This window comes from Betta splendens, chromosome 2 (assembly GCF_900634795.4).
Source record: "Betta splendens chromosome 2, fBetSpl5.4, whole genome shotgun sequence".
Classification (NCBI taxonomy): domain Eukaryota; kingdom Metazoa; phylum Chordata; class Actinopteri; order Anabantiformes; family Osphronemidae; genus Betta; species Betta splendens.
The window spans coordinates 20,686,058-20,711,618 of record NC_040882.2 but is presented as its reverse complement, the minus strand read 5'-3'; the positions used below and the strand labels follow the sequence as shown (position 1 = coordinate 20,711,618).

The 25,561-nt window shown below is 39.5% G+C and overlaps 2 protein-coding genes and 1 long non-coding RNA gene across 3 annotated transcripts in view; all 3 read left to right on the top strand.

Annotated features, from left to right (window-relative positions):
• Window positions 1-220: 220 nt before the first annotated feature.
• Window positions 221-16,849, top strand: LOC129603027 (titin-like; the record flags this gene model as incomplete). The annotated part of the gene is made up of 10 exons (XM_055502488.1): window positions 221-254; window positions 858-1,109; window positions 1,196-1,471; window positions 1,696-1,962; window positions 13,637-13,912; window positions 14,772-14,888; window positions 15,014-15,103; window positions 15,205-15,255; window positions 15,486-15,548; window positions 15,902-16,849. Coding segments are annotated over 10 exons (1,434 nt in total), but the record flags the coding sequence as incomplete, so codon positions are not given.
• Window positions 4,032-6,125, top strand: LOC114867473 (uncharacterized). The gene is made up of 3 exons (XR_008694047.1): window positions 4,032-4,161; window positions 4,507-4,539; window positions 4,613-6,125. It is a non-coding gene; the product is annotated as an uncharacterized LOC114867473 (long non-coding RNA).
• A 4,722-nt stretch (window positions 16,850-21,571) lies between the features above and the next one.
• Window positions 21,572-25,561, top strand: part of LOC121201924 (titin-like) — a 46,178-nt gene continuing 42,188 nt past the window's right edge. Inside the window, 6 exon segments of the mRNA XM_055506983.1 lie at window positions 21,572-22,060; window positions 22,914-22,973; window positions 23,214-23,246; window positions 24,111-24,377; window positions 24,876-25,142; window positions 25,223-25,495. Of these exon segments, the coding sequence (XP_055362958.1) occupies window positions 21,949-22,060; window positions 22,914-22,973; window positions 23,214-23,246; window positions 24,111-24,377; window positions 24,876-25,142; window positions 25,223-25,495 (1,012 nt within the window). The 5' untranslated portion in view covers window positions 21,572-21,948.

The following is a 25,561-nucleotide window of genomic DNA, read 5'->3' as shown; positions in this document are numbered from 1 at the left end:
CTGTGTTGACCTTTGACCCCAGCAGGTCCAGGTATTTTATTGGAGAGTCTGTGACCTTCACATGTGACATGAAGGACGACAAACGCACTGACTGGGAAACCAGACTCATCAAAGATGGAGGAGAAATAGCTTCATATAGTGGATACAGAATAAAAGCTTTGTCTACAAGAGACAGTGGTAGATACCAGTGTTTTAGTGTCCACAGGAAAACAAATCACATAAAACCAGTGAAACCATCAAGTTAACTGTATCAGGTGAGTCATCGAGTTTTTCAGTTGTCAGTTTGGTCTAAGGTCGTATTTAAAAAAGAGGAACAATAAGAAACATAATTGATTGATGTTATAAAGCACAGAGACTGTAATTGACAATGTTTTGTCATTGTTAAACTGAACCTCAGAGAAACCAGAGCTGATGTCAGAAACGTCCCAGTAGGGAGCATTGTGACGCTAAACTGCTCTGTGATGTCATTGTTTGTAGGAAATACAGTATTAGATAAAGATATACATATTTTATTAATCCCCTCGAGGGAATCGACACTAAACAACACTAAAACAGAGAAGATACGTCAACGTGTTGGAGAAAAACCTTTTTATGCTCATGACTGGTTCAGAGCTACAGAGCAGGAAATAAAATGAAAGACAACTTCATTGAACTCATTTAACATGAAACAATCTAACTTCACTGTAGATGTTTTCCAAAATGTTCATGTGTCCAGTTAGATGAAAAGTAACTATCGTGGTTAATTTGGGTTGGATGCCTGATTTTGTGTAAAGACATTTATGATTGTGTTTTATTTACACTTAAAGCACTTATACTGTAACTATGTTTATTTAATGTTTCCTGTAAACTGACATCAGATAAACCCAGAGCCTCACTGACATCAGACAACACAGTCATAGCAGCAGGAGGCAGCGTGACACTGAGCTGCTCTGTGGACGGTTCTGATGGATGGAAATACGACTGGTTCAGATCAGCAGCTCTGATCAGAACAAACACTGAATCTAACAGTATCAGAATCACAGATGGAGGCAACTATTACTGCAGAGGAGGAAGAGGAAACCGAGTTTACTACACAGAGAACAGTGTCTCAGTAGGTGTTGAGAAAACAGGTAAACATCATTGTAATAAATACCATTAATCCATCACCTGAAACTATTCATGGTTTATTTTTGTGTTTTTTGTACAATGTGTGAAGTTTCCAACAAGGCTGCTGTAAAAAGGCAGCATGACTGGCCTGAGATATTCAAAGGAGAGGAGATCACTCTGACATGTGAGATCCAGGCTGGAGGAGACACTGAGTGGGAATATGAATGGACCCGAGGCAACGTAAGAAGAACTGGAGATGGGAGGAAACTCTGGGTTTTCACTGCTTCTGGTTCCAGTAGTGGAGACTACAAGTGTAGGGGTCGACAGAAAACCCACAGTTATTCCTCAACAGCATGGAGTGATCCTCTACATTTGACAGTAACAGGTGAATTTTATTCATTCATTGTTACATTTGTAATCATTTATTAGTACATGCAACACATGGACGGAACTCAATGAACTTCTCAGAGCTGGTCAGGAAAATCAGTCACTTTACAAATAAAGTGTAGCATTTACAATTACACAAATATTTACTAAATATGTCACATTGCAGATCACAGTAGTTATTTCACAGAGACTCATAATGACCTTTTAATTTGTTTGTTCTAGACTTAACAGCGTCTGAACCAAAGGCTGAACTGAGAAGTAATGAGACAGACATCCCAGTAGGGGGCAGTGTGATGCTGAGCTGCTCTGTGACGTCATCATCTGGTTGGAAATATTACTGGTACAGAGGAGATAAATCCTCTGAGGTCCTGATTACACAACATGGTGAAACCAGTGTCTCTCAGGAAGGACTGTACTGGTGCAGAGGAGGAAGAGGAAAACCAGTTTACTACACACAGTACAGTGACTCAGTCACTGTTGAGAAAACAGGTAAGATAAGAAAGCCTTTAATAGTCCCACAATAGGGAAATTTTGTCTCACAACAGCACAAATAATGATACATAGAAGAAAAAATACAGCCGCAAATACAAAATAAAGCAACAAATCAATAACATTGGGTTGAGTTGGCACATATAACACAGATCAGTGGTCAGAGTGGGTAAGCAGTCATAAACATAATCTAAATATTGCACTGAGAGAATGTCTGATTAACCACTGATGCAGTGGGTGGGTTATTAGTTGGGGTGTAGGAGGTAGTTAACATTGTTGATTATAAAGTCTTATAGCAGCAGGTAGGAAGAATCTGTGATTTCTCACTTACACAGTGAGGATGGATCAGTCTGCTACTGAAGCTGCTCCCTAGAGCAGCCAGTGAGTCCTCCAGTGGGTGAGAGTCCAAGTCCAGGACAGATGTGAGTTTGACCAGGACCCTTCTTAAGCTCTTTTTTCACCTGGGAGCTAGAGAAGGACAGGGGTTGAAGAAGTGTCTCAGTGCTGGGATGAGTCGCCGGTCTTGACCCAGCTCAGGTCCCCCTCAGCCTTTGGGGGTGGAGCTTTGAAGCCAGAGATGGTTTTCAGGCTTCTCCACACCAGTGACATACTGGGTGAATGTGTGAAGATCTATGTACTAAATAATATTAATCCATCAGCTGAAACTATTCATGGTTTCTGTTTGTGTTTTTTCTACAATGTGTGAAGTTTCCAACAAGGCTGCTGTAAAAAGGCAGCATGACTGGCCTGAGATATTCAAAGGAGAGGAGATCACTCTGACATGTGAGATCCAGGATGGAGGAGACACTGAGTGGGAATATGAATGGACACAAGGCAACTTAAGAAGAACTGCAGATGGGAGGAACCTCTGGGTTTTCACTGCTTCTGATTCCAGTAGTGGAGACTACAAGTGTAGGGGTCGACAGAAAACCAGTTATTCCTCAACAGCATGGAGTGATCCTCTACGTTTGATAGTAACAGGTGAGTTTCATTCATTTATTGTTACATTTGTAATGATTCACTATTACATACAGGACATGAACTTTAACAATCATTGAACGTCTCAGAGCAGGTCACGAAGGCTCTGAGAAGCTGTTGCTCAGAGGTTGATACGTCATCATCTCTGACTGTCTATATCATTGAGCTGTGAGGAAAACTCACAGTGCAGAGTCAGGAGTCACACATGCAATTCTTGCTCTGCTGTTTTAACTTTAGGTTCCATGTAAAATATAATCATTTTAGGTTCTGGCCATACGTTCTTTAGTCCATGAGAGTTTAAGTTACACACTGTCTTTAAAAGAGGACAGTGTTCTGATTTTAAGCAATGATGTCACTAACTTTGTTTAATCAGTATCTTATTGATCCATTCTGTCTTTTCCTGCTGACGTATATTTACAGGATTCTGTCCTGAAGTTCCATCATTTTCTGCCTCCTTTAGTGTTGGACTGGTTGTTGGAATTTCAGTGATTGTTTTCCTGCAGCTGCTGTTTTTGTTTGTTCGGAGGAAAATGAAAGGTGAGACTCTGTAAATTCTGTAAAAGAAAAGATGAAGCTCTGCAGCAGTTTGAGTATAAATCTACATAATAATTCATGTTTCTCCACAGTCTCGTCTCTTGTTTTGACCTTAACAATAATTCACATTCTCTGTATTCACAGCACACAGAAGTGTGAGCACTGATAAAAGCTCTGCTACACAGCAAACAGTCAACCAGCTTGAACCTCAGGTTTACTCCTCTCTGCTCCACGGTCAGTCTGACAATCATCACTGTCATGATCAGTAACACTGAGTAAGTCTGATACGACACAGACTGTTTAAAAGTAAGTTTGATTCTTTGTACTCACTCACATGTAGATGATGTTTGTGCCTATGAATCAGTCGGAGGCTCTGGAAACAATGATGGTGGTACAGTATAATATCTGATTAATGCAGAGATTATATGGCACTAAATACTGAAACAGATGTGACTTGATGATTTCAGAGGAACCAACAGATGAACCCAGTAAAACCACAGTGCTGCTTCATAGTCAATGTCCTGACAAAATAGGTAAATACACAAAAACTACACCTAATGATAGTTCATAGTAATAATTGGGTAATTGTTGTGGAAACTTTGTCAAACTTTAGCATCTTTACAGGGACACATGATGATACAGAGGAAGATCATGTTTACAGCAACTTTGGTCCAAATGCAGCCACAGGTACAAATCTGATCTTTGCATTGATTTGTGCAGTTGGTCGTCCTCCAACCGTAAGGTTGGCGGTTTGAGCCCTCACCGTGGTCAAATATGTCAAAGTGTCCTTGGGCCTGTGCATGGCAGCTGCTGGCATTGGTGAATGTGAGCGTGTATGGATGAATGAGAAGCTACTGTAAAGCGCTTTGGTTTCTGAAATGGGTGTATAAATGCATCACATAAATACAGACCATTTTCCATTATCCGGTAAATTATCTAATAAAATACCACCTGAATGATAAATGTCTTTATTAGTGTTATGACCTCCTGTCAGATTCTTAATGTCTGATTATGTTTCCATCTTTGTTTCAGTGTTGAAAACAAACATCTACGGAAATGATGACAGTGAGTAATTGTCCTTCTTTGACCCTTTGGTGTATCTAAGTTATGTTTAATAACATTTTGTATTTTTTTACAGATTCATAAAGAGAAGTTGATCACCAACAAAACAAGAACCACATCATGACAACGTTTTGTTAACAACATGCTGAGAATGTGTTACCAGCAAAGAAATATCCACTTTCAGGATGAATATCTCTGATCCCACAGTAGCTTAAAAATTAAATCATATGACAAATAGTGAACATTAAATCAGCAAAATATGGTTTTGATGAAGCAGGTAAAAGTTATAATGGTTCTAATGCTGATTGGTAATGTTTTCCGACTACTATAGCACCTAAAAAAGCAATAAAAGTGATCAATATATCCAAATATTGCTTATTTACACCTATCAAGTACATATCTAACTGTACAGAAGTGTCCAACTAGTCCAAACATGTCACTGTACAGCCACTAGTAAGGGCCAAGTGACCGTGCTTCCATATGCAGGGCTGTAATCTGCATGTAATTGAGCTAAACACACCAATATGAGCTTGACAACACTGCCTGACAGTCAGAATTGGCCAGACGCCGATGCAATGTAATGCAACTTTACAATGTGGAAAACACAAGACCACATGTCAGGCCAATAAAATGCTTTAGAAAGGCTCTATTTGACAGCGAGAAATGTGCAGATTGATTGAATGATCACCTAGGATGTACGAAATACAGAAAATGGACTTGGTCCACTAGTACTATAACTTTACATCAACTAAAAGTGAAAACTGGCCAAACATAGCATTTAGCTTAGCATACATAGCATTTAGCTTAGCATTGTCATATCTCACCAACCTTACTGTCTAGCATGCTTTGGTGCCGACTCTTAGATTTGTTAGAATTTTTTATTTTTATTGGGAATGTGTTTGATGCATGCGAAATATATTAATAAAGCAATAAAGCTGTACTGTTTAATTTGATAATAAGTATGTATAAAGTCATTCACAGTCAGTCCTTCAAACCCCAAGGTCCTCTCTTTACAGTAGGGGACCTTGGGGTTTGTTATTAATATGGTTGCTGCTGGGTTCCAGGTGCTGTGTTGACCCTTGACCCCAACAGGTGTAGGCATTATATTGGTGAGTCTGTGACCTTCACGTGCGACGTGAAGTGCAAAGAGAGCAAAGATACCAGACGCTCAGTAAAAAGATGTATTGAAATCAACTGGACTCAGAACCAACATCAGTTCATCATCCACAGCAGAACCACACACTTTAACGGCACATTTAAATTTAATACGTCTGATGATCCTGAAGGTTCACTGAGAGCAGCATTGGCAGGTTAATGTACAGTTGGTTCTGATCATCAAAGCATGTAGGATCAAACTGTTCCTGGTTCTGGTTGTCTACAGTAGCTCTGATCCAAAGAGACACATTGGACCAGGTGGTGTTTTGAACCTGCAGTGATTCTGGACTTGTATGATTCTGTCATAGGAAGTTCATAATACGCTGACGTCTCTTCCATGTTGATCTGACTGCTCCAAGGACAGAAGTGATGATGATGATGAAGACTGGCTTATCCTAATGTGTAGTTAACAGTGAGCTCATGAAAGACTGCAGTTTGTCTCAGCAGTGTGAGTAACACACTCTGACCTGATCCAGGTCAGATTCCTAAGACAATATCTGTACAATGTTTCAGTCCTGAAAGCAAATGTCTGACTGTGTGTTTCTATGTGACCTGATGATGTCACTGATGATCTTACCTGAGAGGTTCAGGGAGTGGTAAGCATAACTTGATGCTGCACCCGCGTCGGATGTTATCAGCCACAACGAATGGGCTGATCCGAACTTATCAGCGCATTCGAATGGGCCAGTAGGTGCCTGCTCTGCCTCCTCGCTAACAGCTAACAGCTAGCTAAGTTGCTATGTTAAGCAGCTTTAGAGGTTATTGTGGTTAGGGTTAGGGCTGGATAACGGGTGGGGGGTTCAGGTTACAGTTAGTTAAGTTATGGTCGCTACTCTCACTCACTCTGGTGGTTAAATCATCCAAGGCGTGATCAACCTTCCGGATCAATGACAGCGACCTACTGCACCTATTCACCGCTGCTAGTAGGTAGATGGGCACCTACCGGCCCATACATATGGGCTGATAACCACTGATAATGACCATTGAATGGCGTGATAACGTCCGAACAGGTCCTATGAGCATCAAACACTGACGTACTAGAAGACGTTACACAAACACGGATCAGCTGAACCTGATGCCTGAAAGCTGATCACTGAAGGCATGTGAGTGAGCAGCAGAGTGGACCTGTGAGGCGTGTGGATCATCCACACCCTGGCAGATCATCCTAAATATGTGAAGACACGTTCTCCTGGAGAACAGCAGCCGTCTGTTCTCAGGCTGCAGCTGCTCCACATGTTAAACACACTGACTTCAGCGTTAAATGATTTAACTGAAAATCGGCTGGATCAAAGCTTGAAGAATGTGTCTTTGCTTCATTCAGCAGTTGAGCACGGCAGTAATTGTACCTGAGCTCCACAGCAGCAGCAGCAGGTGGTCCAGCTGGCCTCGTGTCCTCAGCGTAGATCTGGACCAGAACCAGGTAAAGCTTGACGCCAACGCGTCCGACTGAGTCTCTCTGAGGCTCAACTCTAGTGAAGAAGTTCTATAGTTGACAAATACTCTGGTACCAGTAAAAGTACTGCATAGAACAGATTCCTACCAGCAGGTCAAGGACAGTAGTTCTGTCAATGCTGTCCTCATAAAACCTCAGAAAGCAGAAACTGAAGCAGCAGGGCCGTGTCCTATATTTTGAGTAAACTGAGCATTAGATTTAACAGCTTGTTTGCGTCAAACATGGATCCGATAAGAAGCTGCTATCAGCCTCTGGTGTTGATGGTTATCACTGTGGCTTCTCTCTGGTGCCTCCCTTAGTCACGATGCTCAGGTCAGTGGTGACTCAAAACCACAAGTACGAGTGAAGTTCTGTCTCTACAGATACGTGAGGGACGGGTGACCTGTCCAGGTGAACCCGCCCCTGATCTGGTGACAGCTTGGTGGTTCCAGGTAAAACCCTGACCCCGTCTTAAATCGTTATGTTAGGTCTCCATCCTCTCTTTATTATGTACTTATATATATAACTAGATCATCCTATGTATGAACTGAAGTATATCTTACAATGACGTGTCTCTGTTAGCAACACTGTTGCAATGGAAGTCACACTATTTTATGTGTTAAGAGGAAGTGAGATGATGTATTTAACTTCTGCTGTTTTATCTCAGCCACAGCGGCTAAAGGTAAACACTGTCAAATGCAACTTTATAAAACCTGCAGCTACATTTAGTTCAGTGTGTGTTTACTGATTTGAAAGTCATTACATCTTTCTATTTGAGCTCAGTGACTGTTGTGGTAGAAATTTCCCATAAAGAGGCAGATGAGAAAGTTGTCTTTTGTGTGATTTATTATAAAAATAAAGTAAAATAAAAATAATGGGGAAAGCGAATCAAAAGCATGGATGTTGATCGTGCACATCAACAAACCAAAAACCAGCTGGGGAGATCAGTGCATTCACCACGAAGGTGTGATGCAAAGAGCCCACGATCCTCAAGTTGCTTCTGCCTTTTAACCCCTTTCTCTGGCTCTGGTGGAATGTCTCTCTGCAGCAATGGAATTGTTTGTGCCACCTTTTCTTGCTGTGAGTGAGAATGTTTGCTTTCTCACTTCTGCATCGTCATGTCTTGTTATCCAAAGGAAGGAACACCGAGCTTCCAAGACAAGATGGCTTTACCAGCCTGGGGAGTCAGATAGGATGGAGCCAGAGTCCGGGTGTAAAAGACAAACATATATCATAAATTATTAGTCAGGCAAATGGAACATCAGATGTTTAGACTTGATGTACGACAGGGCACGAGAGATTAGTTGTTTGTGTAAGAATGTTCAATGTTGCAACCAGCACATGATGACTGTGTTGGATAAGAAAAAGCACAAAGGCACAATTTGCACAATTTCCGGGGCAGCAGTTTTGTTGTTACATTGATGTGATAATGATCAATAAAGGCTTTCTTCTTCTTCGTCTTGTTCTCATCCATGGGGTAAATGCTAATGCGTTAGAGTAAATGATTTGGGATTTTTCTTTAGATTTAAGTCAAAAGCACCAAGGAGCTGTACTGTATCTTACCGCCACCAGGATCACATACAACTCAACTATAGAAACACTCAGACGGGGTCCGATGTTGTGACATTTTCACACTGTCCTTGTGTTTCCTATAATCACTTCTGAACCTGGTCTCATTTTCATTCTATTAGCAAACACCAAATCGTCAACCATGTACACTGTATTTCATCAGAATGATGTTTTAGAATTGACTAAATTTTACATTACTCACATATGTCCACCATCACTTATAACTGTCCGTCTCCTTCTCTCTTTCTCTCCTACTCCCAATCCTCCTTTCAACCTTAATATCATTGTTCCTCTTTCCCTCCTTTCTCAAGATCAGTCCAGTACCTTCATTACTCCTGCAAACTCATCCAATAATTTACCACAAGCTGCTTTTCTGAGATCAAGCAGTAAAACTCCCACCTCTACTCTCAGAGCACAAACTGAAGTACTTTGTGTTCAAGCGTCTTCTTGAAGTCTGAGGGAGACGTGTTAAAGCATGTGAATGAATTACACACATCACTGTCCTGCTGCTCCTCATCTCTGCTTCTGGTTTGGTCCAGAATCTGCCATATGTGGTTAATTTGTTCTGGTCTGTTTGAGCCACAAACAGTAACTTTTCTCCACATTGATGATGTCCAGTTGACAGATGTGTTTTAGTGACGTGGGAAACTTCCTCTTTTATGTGTATAAAAAAGTGTATAGATTTGATCATTACAGTATATTGATGGCTTGTGTTTATGACCCAGTTTAACTTTGGCCCTTCTGCCTCAGTTGATTGAGAATTTCAGATATTTGATACTGATGAGATATTAGATATCAAAGCTTTATTTGGGAGGCATCAGAATCATCTGCGGTTCTTCTGCTTTGAAACATTGATCATGTGATAGTGTGTGCTTTCAGAATGACAAAGCTAGTAATGAAACTCGCTTCTTAGTTAAATACAGTATATGTAAACCATTAACCCTTTGGTTCCCTTCTTTGTAAATTGTAGCAAGCCCTCTAAGACACATGCTAACTAACTAACTGGGGAAATATTACGGCCAATGAAGGCAGAAAAAACAACTAGACCTGTTAACAAGACAAGACCTACATGCACAAACAACTATACAAATGGAAATATAAATGATTTAAGATGACATGTTTCTGTTCTCAACACTGTTGCAATGGAAAATACACATTTTATGTGTGAAAATAAAGTGAAGAGTTGATGTATTTAATTGCTTCTATTTCATCTCTGCCACAGCAGCTAATGTTAAACAGTTTCAAACACAATTGAGTAAAACAGCTACATCCAATTCACTATGTGTTAACTTATTTAATACTGGTTCTTTGAAACTGTCATCAAAGGTTTTCCATCCATCCGTATATACTGAGTAACTGTGTTTTTTTTTAGTTCAGTGATTGTCCAGTGAAAAAACTAGTATTTGTCCCAACAGACAATAAAAGTCACCGACCTGCATTTCTTGGTGTAAGAAGAATCACAAAGGGAATTCACAGTGAAAGACGCTGTATGAAAAGAGAAGAGACACACTATACATATATAGTGCATTATTGGACTCATAATGGTACCAATCATAGGATTGGTGTTTGCCGAAGTTTCATTGGGCAAAACATTTAACCCCAAGTTGCCCGGTGCTAGTGCTATACTGTACTAGTGCAAGAGCATTTAGCATTTAAAGTATAATAGTTATAGTGCAAATTTTACTGCATGACAAAAATACAATATTCACAGACAAAGAAAAAACAATAATAAGAATATTATTCATATTATGTTAATTAGTTGCATGTTTACAAAAATTCACATATTTCTTTTGTCAAAGAACATTAACAAACTTCTGCTAAAGAGACAAACTAACACATTTGTTCAGCAGGAGGCGTTAACTTGTTGTTGTCAGAGCTGTTTGAGTAAATAGGAAGGAAGAACAGAGCAGTTCTGAATCAGGTGATGATCTGTAGCTTGTGTCTTAGTGTTTGCTGTCATTCCTCTACAGCGTTGGATGTGATCTACAGGATGTGAAGATGGAGCTGACTTTGCTCTGTGTACTGTCATTTTTCTGTGAGTACGTCAGCAGCTCTGACTTTATTTAACATGGTGGTTGTTATAGACATGCTTCATCCATCCATTTTCCAAGCCGCTGAATCCCATATGTGGGGTCACGGGGGTGCTGGAGCCAGCTGGCTATGGGCGAGAGGCAGGGTACAGGCTGGACGGGTCGCCAGTCCATCGCAGGGCAACACAGAGACAGCCATTCACACACACACTATGGGCAATGGAGAGAAGCCAATCAACCTAACATGTTTGGACTGTGGGAGGAAGCCAGCGAACCCGGAGAGAACCCACGCAAACACGGGGAGAACGTGCAAACTCCACACAGAAAGGGAATTGAACCCAGAACCTTCTCGCTGTTCATTCACAGTTGAACTGGGATGTTCTTCACAGTTTGCTGTTAGTGTGGCTCAGATTTAATAGGAAATAATGTACCAGTTTTTAAATAACAGTAACTGAGTCTGATAAAACACCACCTAGATGATGTCCTTATTACTGTTTATGTCTGATCATGTTTTCAACTTTGTTTCAGTGCTAAATACGAACATCTATGGAAATGATGCTGGTGAGTAACTGTCCTTCTTTTCTTCCTTCTCCAAACATGAGTCTAATCAATATTTATTTAAAGCAAAGTAATCATGCGTGAAAAGAGTTTTAATGTGATGGTTGCTGACATTGCTGTACAGACATTTCGTCTAAAAATTTTCATTTTAAATCTGAATAATAAATGTAAGTGTAGGTAAATGAAGTGATTTTTAATTAATATTGTGCAAATGTGACCTTTTTTGTTTACCAAACATTTAGTTGTTTTTCTGTCCAGTTTCTTTCTAAATTAATCAACACAAAACCATTCAAATTGTAACACTTCATAATGTTAATGATGTGGTTTCTTATGTTGCTGCTGGGTTCCAGGTGCTGTGTTGACCCTTGACCCCAGCAGGTCCAGGTATTTTACTGGAGAGTCTGTGACCTTCACATGTGACATGAAGGACGACAAACGCACTGACTGGGAAACCAGACTCATCAAAGATGGAGGAGAAATAGCTTCATATAGTGGATACAGAATAAAAGCTCTGTCTACAAGAGACATTGGTAGATACCAGTGTTTTAGTGTCCACAGGAAAACAAACCACATAAAAACCAGTGAAACCATCAAGTTAACTGTATCAGGTGAGTCATCGTTGACTTGATGAGAGTTTTCCAGTTGTCAGTGTGTCTATGGTCATATTTTAAAAAAAGAGAAGCAATAAGAAACACAAGTGATTCATGTTATAAAGCACAGAGACAGTAATTGACAATGTTTTGTCATTGTTAAACTGAACCTCAGAGAAACCAGAGCTGATGTCAGAGACGTCCCAGTAGGGGGCAGTGTGACGCTAAGCTGGTCTGTGACGTCATTGTCTTGTAGGAAATACAGTATTAGATAAAGATATACAGACTTTATTGATCCCCTTGAAGGAATCGACACCAAACAAACACTAAAACAGAGGAAGATGCATCAGCGTGTTGGAGAAAAACCTTTTTATTAGATGCTCATGACTGGTTCAGAGCTGCAGAGCAGGAAATAAAACAAAAGACAACTTCATTGAACTCATTTAACTTGTAACAGTCTAACTTTACTGTAAATGTTTTCCAAAATGTTCATGTGTCCATAGATCAAAAATAACTGTCTTGGGTCGGATGCCTGGTTTTGTGTAAAGACATTTATGATTGTAAGTGTTTTATTTACACTTAAAACACTTCTAACTATGTTTATTTAATGTTTTCTCTGTAAACTGACATCAGATAAACCCAAACCCAGACTGACAGCAGGTCCATCAACCATAGCAGCAGGAAGCAGCGTGAAACTGAGCTGCTCTGTGGACGGTTCTGATGGATGGAGATACGACTGGTTCAGATCAGCAGCTCTGATCAGAACAAACACTGAATCTAACAGTATCAGAATCACAGATGGAGGCAACTATTACTGCAGAGGAGGAAGAGGAAACCCAGTTTACTACACACAGAACAGTAACTCAGTCACTGTTGAGCAAAGAGGTGAGGATCTGTGTAGTTGTTCCCTCTGTCCTGGTGACGTCAGAGTGACGTCCTTAAACCTCTTGGTTCCAAAACAAAGGACACAACGCTTCGACTGGGTTTTATCTGACTTTGTAGGATTTTATTCGCTGATCGTTCGTGCTTTAACTACAAAGTCAGTGATTATTGTGTGTCTTCTTATCTACGTCAGCCAGCGCTTCTAAACGTTGCACAGAACAGAACCAATGAATGGCCTCACATCATCCTTAAATCTGCTCCGGGACCGTAGTGCAGGTCCGGTTAGCACCATGTTATCAGCCACGTCCTCATGTTGCTAACAGCGGCAGATCCACGCGTCACAAACAGTGTGGCTCCTGGCGTCCAGTGTCTGCAGCGTCTCACGTGGCTAGCTTGCTAGCTCAGCTAGCTAGCTCTTAGCTCACTCTTATCCTACACCCGACAGTCTGCTGTGGCTGATGATGAAAGGGACCACACACACACCAACAGACCCAAACCTCTCATTCACCTCGTTAACGCCGCCTGTCGCAGAGCTGGAGACTTTTTTAGAGATCCACACACATGAATGGAGTGAGGGCTGCGCTGATGTTCACGTGGCCTCTGCTCTAGCGCCATCTTCTGACCAGTTCGAGTCATTGTCCTGACAAATCTTCACAGTAGAAAACAGCACTCAGTCAAATTAACATTTATAAACCCAAGAACTCAGAAAACTGATTGGGGTCTGTTTTAACAAATGTTTTATCCTTACTTAATGCTCTCAGTTACTTTTACTACATGCTATTTCCTGCACATCCATTCTTAAGCCTTTACATAATAAATAACATTAATCCATCAACTGAAACTATTCATAGTTTTATGTTTGTGTTTTTCTACAATGTGTGCAGTTTCCAACAAGGCTGCTGTAAAAAGGCAGCATGACTGGCCTGAGATATTCAAAGGAGAGGAGATCACTCTGACATGTGAGATCCAGGCTGGAGGAGACACTGAGTGGGAATATGAATGGACCCGAGGCAACGTAAGAAGAACTGCAGATGGGAGGAACCTCTGGGTTTTCACTGCTTCTGGTTCCAGTAGTGGAGACTACAAGTGTAGGGGTCGACAGAAAAACAACAGTTATTCCTTCACAGCATGGAGTGATCCTCTACGTTTGATAGTAACAGGTGAGTTTGATTCATTCATTGTTACATTTGTAATGATTCACTATTACATACGGGACATGAACTAACAATCATTGAACGTCTCAGAGCAGTTCAGAAAGGCTCTGAGAAGCAGAAAGGCTCTGAGAAGCTGTTGTTCAGAGGCTGATACGTTAGCATCTCTGACTGTCTGTTTCACTGAGTTTGAGGGAAACTCTGCTGAGTGGAGAGTCACGAGTCACACATGCAATTCTTGCTCTGCAAGGCTGTCACCATATTTACCAAGTGTTTAGTCTGTCTGGAGATGTTATTCGTCTGTCTCTTGTCTTACTCCAAACAGGCTGAGATCTTGCTAGTCTGTCCTGCAATTAGAGTCATCCTTGGATGTAATTGCGTCAGCCAAGTAACCATGGCCTCAGGGGTGTTTGTAACTCCACGGCCGGTGGACGCGCCAATGAGCCGGCTGCAGAATTTCCAATCTTACGATAAAGCAGGGCACCACCAAAGCCAATTATGATTATCCCTGTTATCAAAGTCCAAAATATAAATAGATCCTCTGCATCCTCGATGGACAGTGGCCCCTGGTGATGCTTTTCTTTGTTAAAAAATGTGCTGAGTGACCAGTTGATTAGTTCCATGTTCAAAAATTATTCCAGAATAGCAGATCAGGGTGCTGAGAAAAGACAGGACAAGAACACTGAAAGTAGAGTAAACTAACTAAACTAAAAGTAGAGTGGGAGCAGAGAGAAAACACATCTGCACTCCTCAAGAGGCAAAAGTAAAAAACGTGTTTATTGTTGAATGCTCTGATTTTAAGTAGTGATGTAATTAACATTCTTTAATTAGTATCTTATTAATCCATTCTGTCTTCTCCTGCTAATAGGATTCTGTCCTGAATGTCCATCCTTTTCTGCTTCCTTTGGTGTTGGACTGGTTGTTGGAATTGCAATGATTGTTTTCCTGCAGCCGCTGCTGTTGTTTGTTTGGAGAAAAATGAAAGGTGAGACTCTGTAAATTCTGTCTAACACATGATGAAGCTCTGCAGCAGTTTGAGTATAAATCTACATAATAACTCCACAGTCTCCTCTCTTGTTTCAGCTGTAACAATAATTTCCATTTTCACAGCACACAGAAGTGTGAGCACTGATAAAAGCTCTGCTACACAGCAAACAGTCAACCAGCTTGAACCTCAGCTTTACTCCTCTCTGCTCCACGGTCAGTCTGACAATCATCACTGTCATGATCAGTAACACTCACTTTGTACGACACACACTGTTTAAAGTAAGTTTGATTCTTTTGTCTTCACTCACATGTAGATGATGTTTGTGTCTATGAATCAGTCGGAGGCTCTGGAAACAATGATGGTGGTACAGTATAATATCTGATTAATGCAGAGATTATATGACACTAAATACTGAAACAGATGTCACTTGATGATTTCAGAGGAACCAACAGATGAACCCAGTAAAACCACAGTGCTGCTTCATAGTCAATGTCCTGACAAGATAAATACACAAAAACTACACCTACAGTAATGATAGATCATAGTAATAATTGGGTTACAGCTGTGCTGTAATAAACTTTAGCATCTTTACAGGGACACATGATGATACAGAGGAAGATCATGATTACAACAATGTGGATCCAAATGCAGCCACAGGTACAAATATGATCTTCACAGTAGTTTAGCATTACTGTTCATACTCAGTGTGTTTATAGTAAAATGCATTTAGAGGTGAGTGTTTGTAGTTTATAACAAGTCAGAACCACAAATAATGTTGATGTCTGTGATCACATCACAGCAGAGTTGAGGAGGTGTGATACAGAAATAAACTAATTATTAATACAGAAAAGAAAAAAACTGTTGACTTGAACATTAAGGACACTGTCAGTGACATTATTATCTTATCATCTGCCACCTGCAGCAGATTAACTGGTTTCCACTGACTCTTCAGTGCTTTGAGCCTTGGTGCATCTAAGTTATGTTTAATGTCATTTTGTCATTTTATACAGATTCATAAACAGAAGTTGATCAAAACAAGAACCACAAGACGACAATGTTCTGTTAACAACATGCTGAGACTGTTTACAGCATTTATAAAGTTATTGTTTTCATCAGAGCAGTGTTAAAACAGGTGATAATATAAAGTATAATACGATGTGACACATGTAGAAGATACAGTAGTAGCTGAAAGTCTTCAAAAGAAACCAGCTGCACTAAAAACAGACAAACCTTCAGAACTCAGATTTAGCTTCATCTGTGGCTGCGACAACAAATCCATGTCATCATCAACAATAATGGGTGACAGAAATAATGGATAACGGATGCAGCAGCGGTAACAAACACTGTGCATCCATCCCGTGAAGACGCTTCATTAATTCTGCTGTGTAAAAACTTTCTTTCTTACTTCATTTGTTCCGCAGCGACTTGCGAGCGTCAGACGGCTCCGCAATCGCTACTTAGTCATTAACGGCGTCACCATAGAACAAGTCAACAACCGTGCAGACAATACATGTAAAAGCAGCAAATAACAGCAGCTTTAACACATGAGGACGTGTTTTTAGTGGTTGTGGCCCCAGAGCCAGAAGGAGCCGGGGGCCTCTGCTGTTTCCATGGTAACAAAATAATGGCTGGCTGCAGCCCCAGCTCTGTCATTTCATGTGTCATAATATAATGTATGTTTGCTGTTAATATTGTTGAAGTGTGATTCGTTATGTTTATTTGAATATAGTCTAAAACATTATTATGTTCAGCATATTGATGTTAAAGTTCATCACCTGGTGGATGGAAGTTACTTTAGGTGCTTTTTGTTTTTTTCTGTTATTTTTAGCTTTGGACTATTGACAAATATATTTAGATTTACTATTTTGAGCTGAGCATGTTTGAAGCAGTACATCATCAGCCTGTTCTGTGTAAGAAATAATGTAACAATAAATGAAAGTGCTGCACGTTTCATGGAACATAGCTTTTCAGTTTAACTTACACATTTATTAGACCTGTTTACTGTAAGTTAATGTGATCTAACACATCGTTGCATCAATAATAATCATAGAGTACATTTGACCTCCTGTGTTTTGCCACTAAAAGGCAAAATGACCAAACTCTAATAGAATTAAACTTGTTGCTTTAGATGTGTAATTAATTGAGATTCATATAAAGATCCTGCCATGACAATTAACATAAAGCATAAAATCTAACTTTCCTTCAAGTCTGAAAGATAAACTCAGTCTGTAGTGGACAGGCTCGGGATGATAAATTGTCACAAGGTCACATGGTACTGATGGTGGTAATGACTATGGCAATTTTTAGTGTTTGCCAGTTTGTAGTAAGCAGGTGATGGGGGAAGGCCTATTTTCGTTGACCGCTGTATTATACCGATACAATACGTAACTCTGGGCACTACTGGATCACGTATTTGGATGTCATTATTAATGGTTAAAAGAATTAACAGAATACAAATATATTGACGCCGAGTCCGTCAATATTTGTATGGAGTGTGTCGGACAAGCTTCCCTCAAAACACAGTCCTTTATGTGAAGGTTTTGCATGAACCAGATCTGGTGACTCTTTTATCCTAAACTCAGAAGTGAACCCTTGTAGCAATCCACGTCTGGACTGAGGTAACCTGACCTACATATGAACTTAACTCCCTCCTTTGAAGAGCCCCTATGTCCCCTTAGTCCCCAGAGATAAGGGACCCTGAATCTTTCTCCACAACAGGAGACTGGCTTCAATCACCACAGGCACCAATTGACGCCAACATCTCAAAGGTCCATATCAAAGAACCATGAGTCCACTTTGTTGATCTACCTGTAAATCCCTCAGGATTCCACCTCTGCTTATCATGCCAAAAGGACAGGCTGTCACATTTATCACCAAGAAGCTGTCTCTCCCAGAACTGGGACCACCAGCCATAAAATGTGGAATGTGCTCATCAAAGAGAACGAGAGACTTCATTTGGACACAGGTTCTGGTTCAGATGCACCAGACTTCAACTTCCATAAAAATGATGCCATTGTATTCTGTGGACAAAATGTTTTCATTTGGTATTAGATTGGTTTCTGTGTGATGTTCAATGCCTGATCTACAGATTTGCCAGGAAATTCCTAAAGTTACAAAGGGACTTCAACTCATCACCCTGCTTTCCTTTGTGTGTGGGCACAAAGTTGAAATAGAGAGACTCACCTTCTTTACTTCTTTTAATCTTTGCAACATACACATAGACTACAGTATGTCCACCAGCTACAATTAGGTAGCCTCCTTATTGTATTACATGTTTAGGTGTTACAATTGTTTAATTAGTAATGTCCAGATTAAGTCATTTATAATTTGATTTTACTTGCATTTATTATTTGTGTATGTTTTAGTGTTTACTGGGTGTTACATAAGACAAGACCAGGCATCATGAATAACATTGAATTTGTTACAGCGTTTTAAGGGACCACATATAAGACCTTAATATTCTATGCATTTAATATTGCTGTTTAACCATTCTGACCTTTCTGCTTATTTGAGTGTCAAAGTGATCATTACATGTTTATTGCGTTATGGTGTGATGGAACTTTGAGCTTGATGAAAAGAGGAAAGCTTAGTTATCCCAGGTTTAGGAGCAGTCCAAATCAAATAGTTTGATTCCTGATCTGAAGAGGTGGAACTCTTCACCACTGGTTGAACTCATTTCTCCGCCCTGCAGTGACCACTGCCCCAGGGGTATTTAAACCAGTAACACCCTAGTGGAATTGGATTTCCCTCTATCTTCAAACTTCTTTCACTTTTCTTTTTGCGTCGCATTACTTTTCTTTAATTTTCCTTTGTTCTTAAATTTTGTAAACCCAAGTTAAACTTAGAAACACGAACGAACAATGATTTTTGTTACGTTAGAAAGTCATCAAGAAACTCCGCGAAACTGAAACTATTACAACCAGTCCTTAATTGACTCGCCATTTTTGATCGAACTAATTAAATTAGATTCCAGCCCGTTTCCTTTTTGGGCTAGTTTAAGTAGCACTGACGCTTTGAAACACCTTGAAAGTCCAGCCTGACTGACTGTTACTTCGCTGAACCCGAGCCGTCATCATCACCGCGGGCGACGATTCCTGGCCCAGAGGCCGTGGCACCTGGACCAGAGAGGGCACGTCTGCTCAACCAACCGGTAACGGGAGACGCTGCACAGCGGCTACAGCTCCAAACTAAGGCAAGACGAACATCTCTAATCCTCTGAGAAGTCTGGTGTTTCTTAAAGCGCTAAAATTGAACATCCCAAATTGATTAGTTATCCCACACTCAGGTCTTGACCATTCTTTGGGTTTTCACTCATTGATTCATTCACTGTTCATCATCTCATTCTGATCGTTCTCTCATTTTCTGTTCTGTTTATTTGAGTATTTCCCTATTATGTTATTCATATATCTAGTAGTGTTAGATTAATAAAACAGTTAAAGGAATCCGGTTTTGTGTGCATTGTTCTTCAGATTTAAACAGAGGTCACTGAACCGCGACAAGAATTCACGGCATAAGAGACTCATTTGGTTTTATCACAAGAAAGTGGTTATTGTTGTTCATGAGTGGTAACTCATTGAATTGATATCTGGCGTTGACTAGATTGATACAAGCGTGGTTTTAGCTTTAAAACAAACCTGGTGCCCCAACTTCAAGGTATATTAATGTTTCGGCATTAATATCAAACTATTAATAATTTGAATCCGCTACACCCTGGAAACATTTTGAAAAGTAAAACAGTGCAGGATCCTTTCCATGAGTTAATACACAACATATGTACAGTAAATATGTAAACACTGAAAAATGAGACGTAGCTGTTTCTGTCTAAATGTTTCAGTTACTACATTGACAGTTTTTCATTTGACGTTTAGTCTGAGCATCGTACGTGTGTGTACGTAATTATACATACATTATACAGTGTAAGCGGTTTCTTGAATTATGATTTTATAAAAAACAATGTATGTATAAAAATTTATAACTTTTTAAAACCTGATTCTAGTTTCTGAATGATGGGTTATAACGTTAAATGTATCATACAGTGATTAGTAAATGTTCTGCACTTTAAAACACTGGATAATATGAAAAGTAAAGTGCAGGATCTTTTCCACGAGTTAATACACAACATAACATATGTAAATATGTAAAAACTGGACAATGAGAAGTGTCTAATGTTTCAGTTACTACATGTAAATTGACAGCATTTCATTTGACGTTTAGTCTGAGCATCGTACGTGTGTGTACGTGATGAAGTGTGAGGACGTGTTCATGATCATGGTTTGTTTTTTACTTGGACTGACTGGGTTTATACATGGGCTCAGTTTTCTGTGTGAACGTTGCCTGTTCTGTGTGTGTTGTGTCCTTGTGCTTTGTCTCCTTCTCACCATCCAGACAAGGTTAACCAGTCGTAGTGTGAATGTGTGTCCAACATGTCTGATGTAAGTGTTTAGGATTCTGTGTCATACGACTTCTAAACATGTAGAGCAGCAGTAACTGTGTCTAAGTGGTGCATAGAGATCACAGTGAGGAAGAAGATTTATAAGTCATACTTTATGGATCCCCTCGGGGAAATCATTATCATTAGTTATGTGAAGAATGAAGGATTGACTCTACATTCAGCATCCTCAGGTCACAGCACAGTTATGTAGTGGAGACACAAAGGTGCTAAGTGTTATTATAGCTTTTTAACTTTTTATATAACATTATTAAAGGAATGTACCAATAATGAGATAATTGAGATGTACTGGTCTAAACTGAAACAGACTTTGATGTTGAATGTGTTTTTTTTCAGGTAGAAAAACCTTAACTGACTGTATAGGTCAGACTGTTTTTATTTATTTAATGTGATTAAAACAGCAAAGGGACATGATCTAATAAAACATTACGGTAATGACCTGTATTATCACTAAGAGGCCACAAGGGAGCGACAAACAGATCTAGTTCCACTAATGAACAAACGTGTGTTCTCTGTCACTGAGTCAGGGACTTAAGGACATAGAATCATGTCATAACATATTGACCTAATTTAACGAACATGAATTAAAGCATAATTCAATTTCAACTTTTCTCATGTGTTTTATAAAAATGGTAAAATGGCAAAGTGAAATCTGAGGTAAAATAATTGTCTCAATGCTGTCAAAACGAAACAAATGAGCCTACCAGTAGAAAATCTTGGTAAATATTTATGTTTACTGTTGATGCAACTGATTTAATCTGTTTGTTAGAATTCAATAGGACACTAATGTATGCTGTGCTGGTGACAACACACTGGTTGTCACAGATCAACAAGGTGAAGGACCCACACGCACAGCTTGCATGAACTTAGTCTTGTGAAGGTTTAATCAGGCTCGTGGTCAGGCAGGCAAAAGCCTGTACACAGACCAGCACAGTGATAATGAAATATGTATGTCCTCATTTATGTAAGTTAGCGGTGGCAAAACCATGTGAGTGGCTGTATTCCAAAGCAGAAGAAATAAGAAAAAGATACCGTCTAAGACCTGCCACAATCCATATCTCAACGTTACAAAAGCAAAATCATTTCCATCCCCTCACCTCATTGTAAATAATCATAATAATAATCAAATTCATGCCAACTGATATTGTTGCGTCCAGTAGATGTCCTACTGGAGCAAATGAAGCTTCAAGAAGCTTTGCGCTGGAGTGAACCTATTGGATGAAAGGCTTCAACGCTTCAAAAAGCTTGATCTGCCCATCACTACAGACAGGAAGTGAGCAAAGGCAGTCAAGGTCCAGGCTGGGTTCCATACACAAGGCAGAGTCAAAAGGCACCGACTGGGAGCAGGCAGGACACAAGGGTCGATACACAAAAGGACTTACTTGGCTGAAAGTAGACACACAAACATGAACTAACAATCTGGCAGCGAGTGTGGTGAGTACTGGGGTCTAAATACCTCACTGACTACTGATTGACTACGGCTGATGAATCAAGTGACTGCATAGTGAAACGGGAGGGAACCAGAGCAGACAGGAACTAAACAGGAAGTGAAAATAAAACAGGAGACCACAAACAGGAAACGATAACGACCAAATCATAACTGACCAAATGCTGAGGCACGACACTGGCGATACTAGTGAAGTACAGCAGCAACACCACTGTCCTGCTGCTCCTCATCTCTGGTTTGCTCCACAATCTCCCACCTGGTTAATTGGTTCTGGTCTGTATGAAACACATGCACTAACTGTTCTCCAGGTTGCTGATGTTCTACAAATGTGTTTAGTCATGTATAAACATCCTCTTTCATGTCTGATGTGATAATTGTAGAAATGTAATCATTATATTCATTCTGATCTCTTTATTGTATGAAGCTTCATTTAGGAGGCATCACTTCTGCTTTGAAATACTGAAAATGTGTCGAAGTGTCTGCTTTCAGAATGACATGTGTGTTTATGAAGCTCAGTTATCTGACTCTGGCTCCTTCTTCACACACGTCTTTACTGTGAGTCACTGACTCGAACACAAAATTTGACATGTTTGTTTGGTAGTTTAGTTTTAGTTTAAGAAATAATGTATTAAATCATCAGATAATATAGTTTAACTATATCGTACATGACATGTTTCTGTTAGCAACACTGTTGTAATGGAAACCACATGTTTTATGTGTAAAGAGGAAGTGAAGAGTTGACGTGTTTAACTTAACTGTTTTAACTCAGCCACAGCAGCTAAAGTTAAAAACTGTCAAACACAACTAAATAAAACCTGCAGCTACGTTCAGTTCAGTGTGTGGTACGTTGAAGTTTCATCCATACAGCATGACAACAACACAACATGCAAAGAGACACAAAACATATTCACAAATTCTTTATATTATTAATGTTCATTAGTTCCATGATTGCAATGATTCACATTTTTTAATTTCTCATTTTATAGAAAACTAACACATTTGTGCAGCAGGAAGCATAAACTTGTGGTCAGAGCTGTTGAGTGAATAGGAAGGAAGAACAGAGCAGCTCTGAATCAGGTGATGATCTGTAGCTTGTGTCTTAGTGTTTGCTGTCATTCCTCTACAGCGACAGTGTCTGTGGATGTGAAGATGGAGCTGACTTTGCTCTGTGTACTGTCATTATTCTGTGAGTACGTCAGCAGCTCTGACATTATTTAACGTGATGGTTTTTATAGACATGGGATGTGACCCAGCTTCATTCACAGTAAAATTGGGATGTTCTTCACAGTTTACTGTTAGTGTGGCTCAGATTTAACAGGAAATAATTTAACAGTTTTTAAATAACAGTAACTGAGTCTGATAAAACACCACCTGGATGAGAAATTATTACTGACTATGTCTGATCATGTTTTCATCTTCGTTTCAGTGCTGTATGCAAATATCTACGGAAATGATGCTGGTGAGTAATTGTCCTTCTTTCCTCTTTTCCTTATTTTATGTGTGAACACCAGAGACCAGGTTACTGCTCAAATGTTTAAATTGTAACGGGAGAATCTTAGCTTGTTGTTTTTTTAACTGAATCTATTTGATCATCACATAACAAACTGCTGCAGATGTGGAGGTTGTTAGAAACAAATCAGCTTCAGGTGAATTAAACAGTTCACTGAATGTTTACCAATCATCAGACTAACAGTTGTTTGAAGTGAAATAAATCTGGTTGAATAGAACTTTAGAGTGATGGTTACTGACGTGGCTGTGGTTGAAAAAGTAACAACATTAAAACATGTTATGAAGTGATTTTTAATTTAAATTCGTTTAATTCAATAAATGTCAGCGTGTCTAAAGATTTAGTTATTGTCTTGTCCAGTTTCAGCTGCAACACTGGTCTTCACAGTTTCAGGCTCCTGTGCAGCGCTCACATCAGCTATTAGCTCTGTGTGAAGTAATGATTCTGACTGTGTCTGGCTGCTGCAGGACCGTCTGTCATTTCTTCCTTCTGTCAAATGGCTTCACACATTTGATAAAAGTTGGCAGAGTTTATTTTTGGTGCACAGCAACAACAAATAAAGAATTCAGTTTCACTTAAATAACACTAAAACTGTATTCAACTTCAAAAATGAAGCTAAACTGAGACCCAACACATCTACACGTCTACTTTTTCTGTTGAAGTATTGAATCTCCTCCTGTAAATAAATAATGAATGTCCTCATTCTCTTGATATGGTTTTCTCTGTGGAGTCAGTCTCTGTATCCACAAAGTCACTGAGCAGAAGTTTCATATCTTAATAGTTGTGATGTTGTTTCTATGTTATTGTTGGTTTTAGATGCTGTGTTGACCCTTGAACCCAACTGGTCCAGATTTGTTCCTGGAGAGTCTGTGACCTTCACATGTGACATGAAGGAGGGAGAAAATACTGACTGGGAAATTAGATTCATCAAAGATGGAGGAGATTTTTATCATTACGGTTCACATCCAACACTAACATTAAATAATCTAGTTACAGGACGCAGTGGTGAATATCAGTGCTCTGGTCACCACAAGATTAATAATCATACAAAAACCAGTAAATCAATCTATTTAACTGTATCAGGTGAGTTTCAATGATTTATTAAAATGATTATGTTTACTACATCTTTTTTATTTTGTGTATTTGGTCAAATGATGTTTGAATCTGTGTGTAGTTGTAAATCATTTTGATCTCACTGTAAAGACTATTATTCTGACATATTCAGTAGGAAAAATGTTATGTAATGCAATATGTTTATTTGATGTTTGAGACCTTAACATTCCGATATTACAAATGGATCTTTTATCAAACAAGAAAAGTGTTTGGTATTAAAATAAACTGGTAAATAAGGGAATGTTTAGAAAAGAAAAATGTAGGCACTGTCACAAATAATTTGTATATTAGTTAAAACAACAAACCAAACAAGGAGGATTCGTATTCATTCATCATTTCATCATTGGTATTTATATTTAAAACTTTTCTCTTGTACAGAGAAACTTACAAGTACATCACACATAGTTCATGTATTTTTTAATGAAATTTCCCTTTGAATTATTGACATGTTTTTTTCTTTAACAACAGCAGAACCACCCAAAGCCAGACTGACTGCAGGTCCATCAACCATATCAGTAGGAGGCAGCGTGACACTGAGCTGCTCTGTGGACGACTCTGATGGATGGAAATATGTCTGGTTCAGACGGACATCAAACACTTATGTGACACCAGCAGGTGATGGAGACAACAGAGAAATCAGAGTCACACAAGGAGGAAAATACACGTGCATAGGAAGAAGAGGAGAACCAGCTGTTTACACTTATGCTAGTAATGATGTCACCATCAAGATAACTTGTGAGTTTGTTTATTGTGTTTAATGTTTATTTTTTCACTTAGGGTTTTCTCAGTTTGTTTAACATTTGAATTTGTATCAGATTCTAATTCTGTGTCTGTGAGTCTGCAACTGGACTGGACTCAGGTGATCAGAGGTCAGATCACTGTTAGATGTGAGATCCAGGGAGGTGGAGACACTCAGTGGGTTTATGACTGGGAAACAACCAGTGGACAAACAATCACACAGAGAACAGTCACTAATTACTGGACAGTGTCTGCGTTCAGCAGTGGAGGCTACAGGTGCAGAGGAACAAACAGCCAGGACTCAGATTCTTCAACATGGTGGAGTGAAGCTGCTGCACTGACAGTATCAGGTCAGCAACACTATATGTGTTGATACTGTATCATAATAAATATATAACTGTAACTCTCCAACTCCT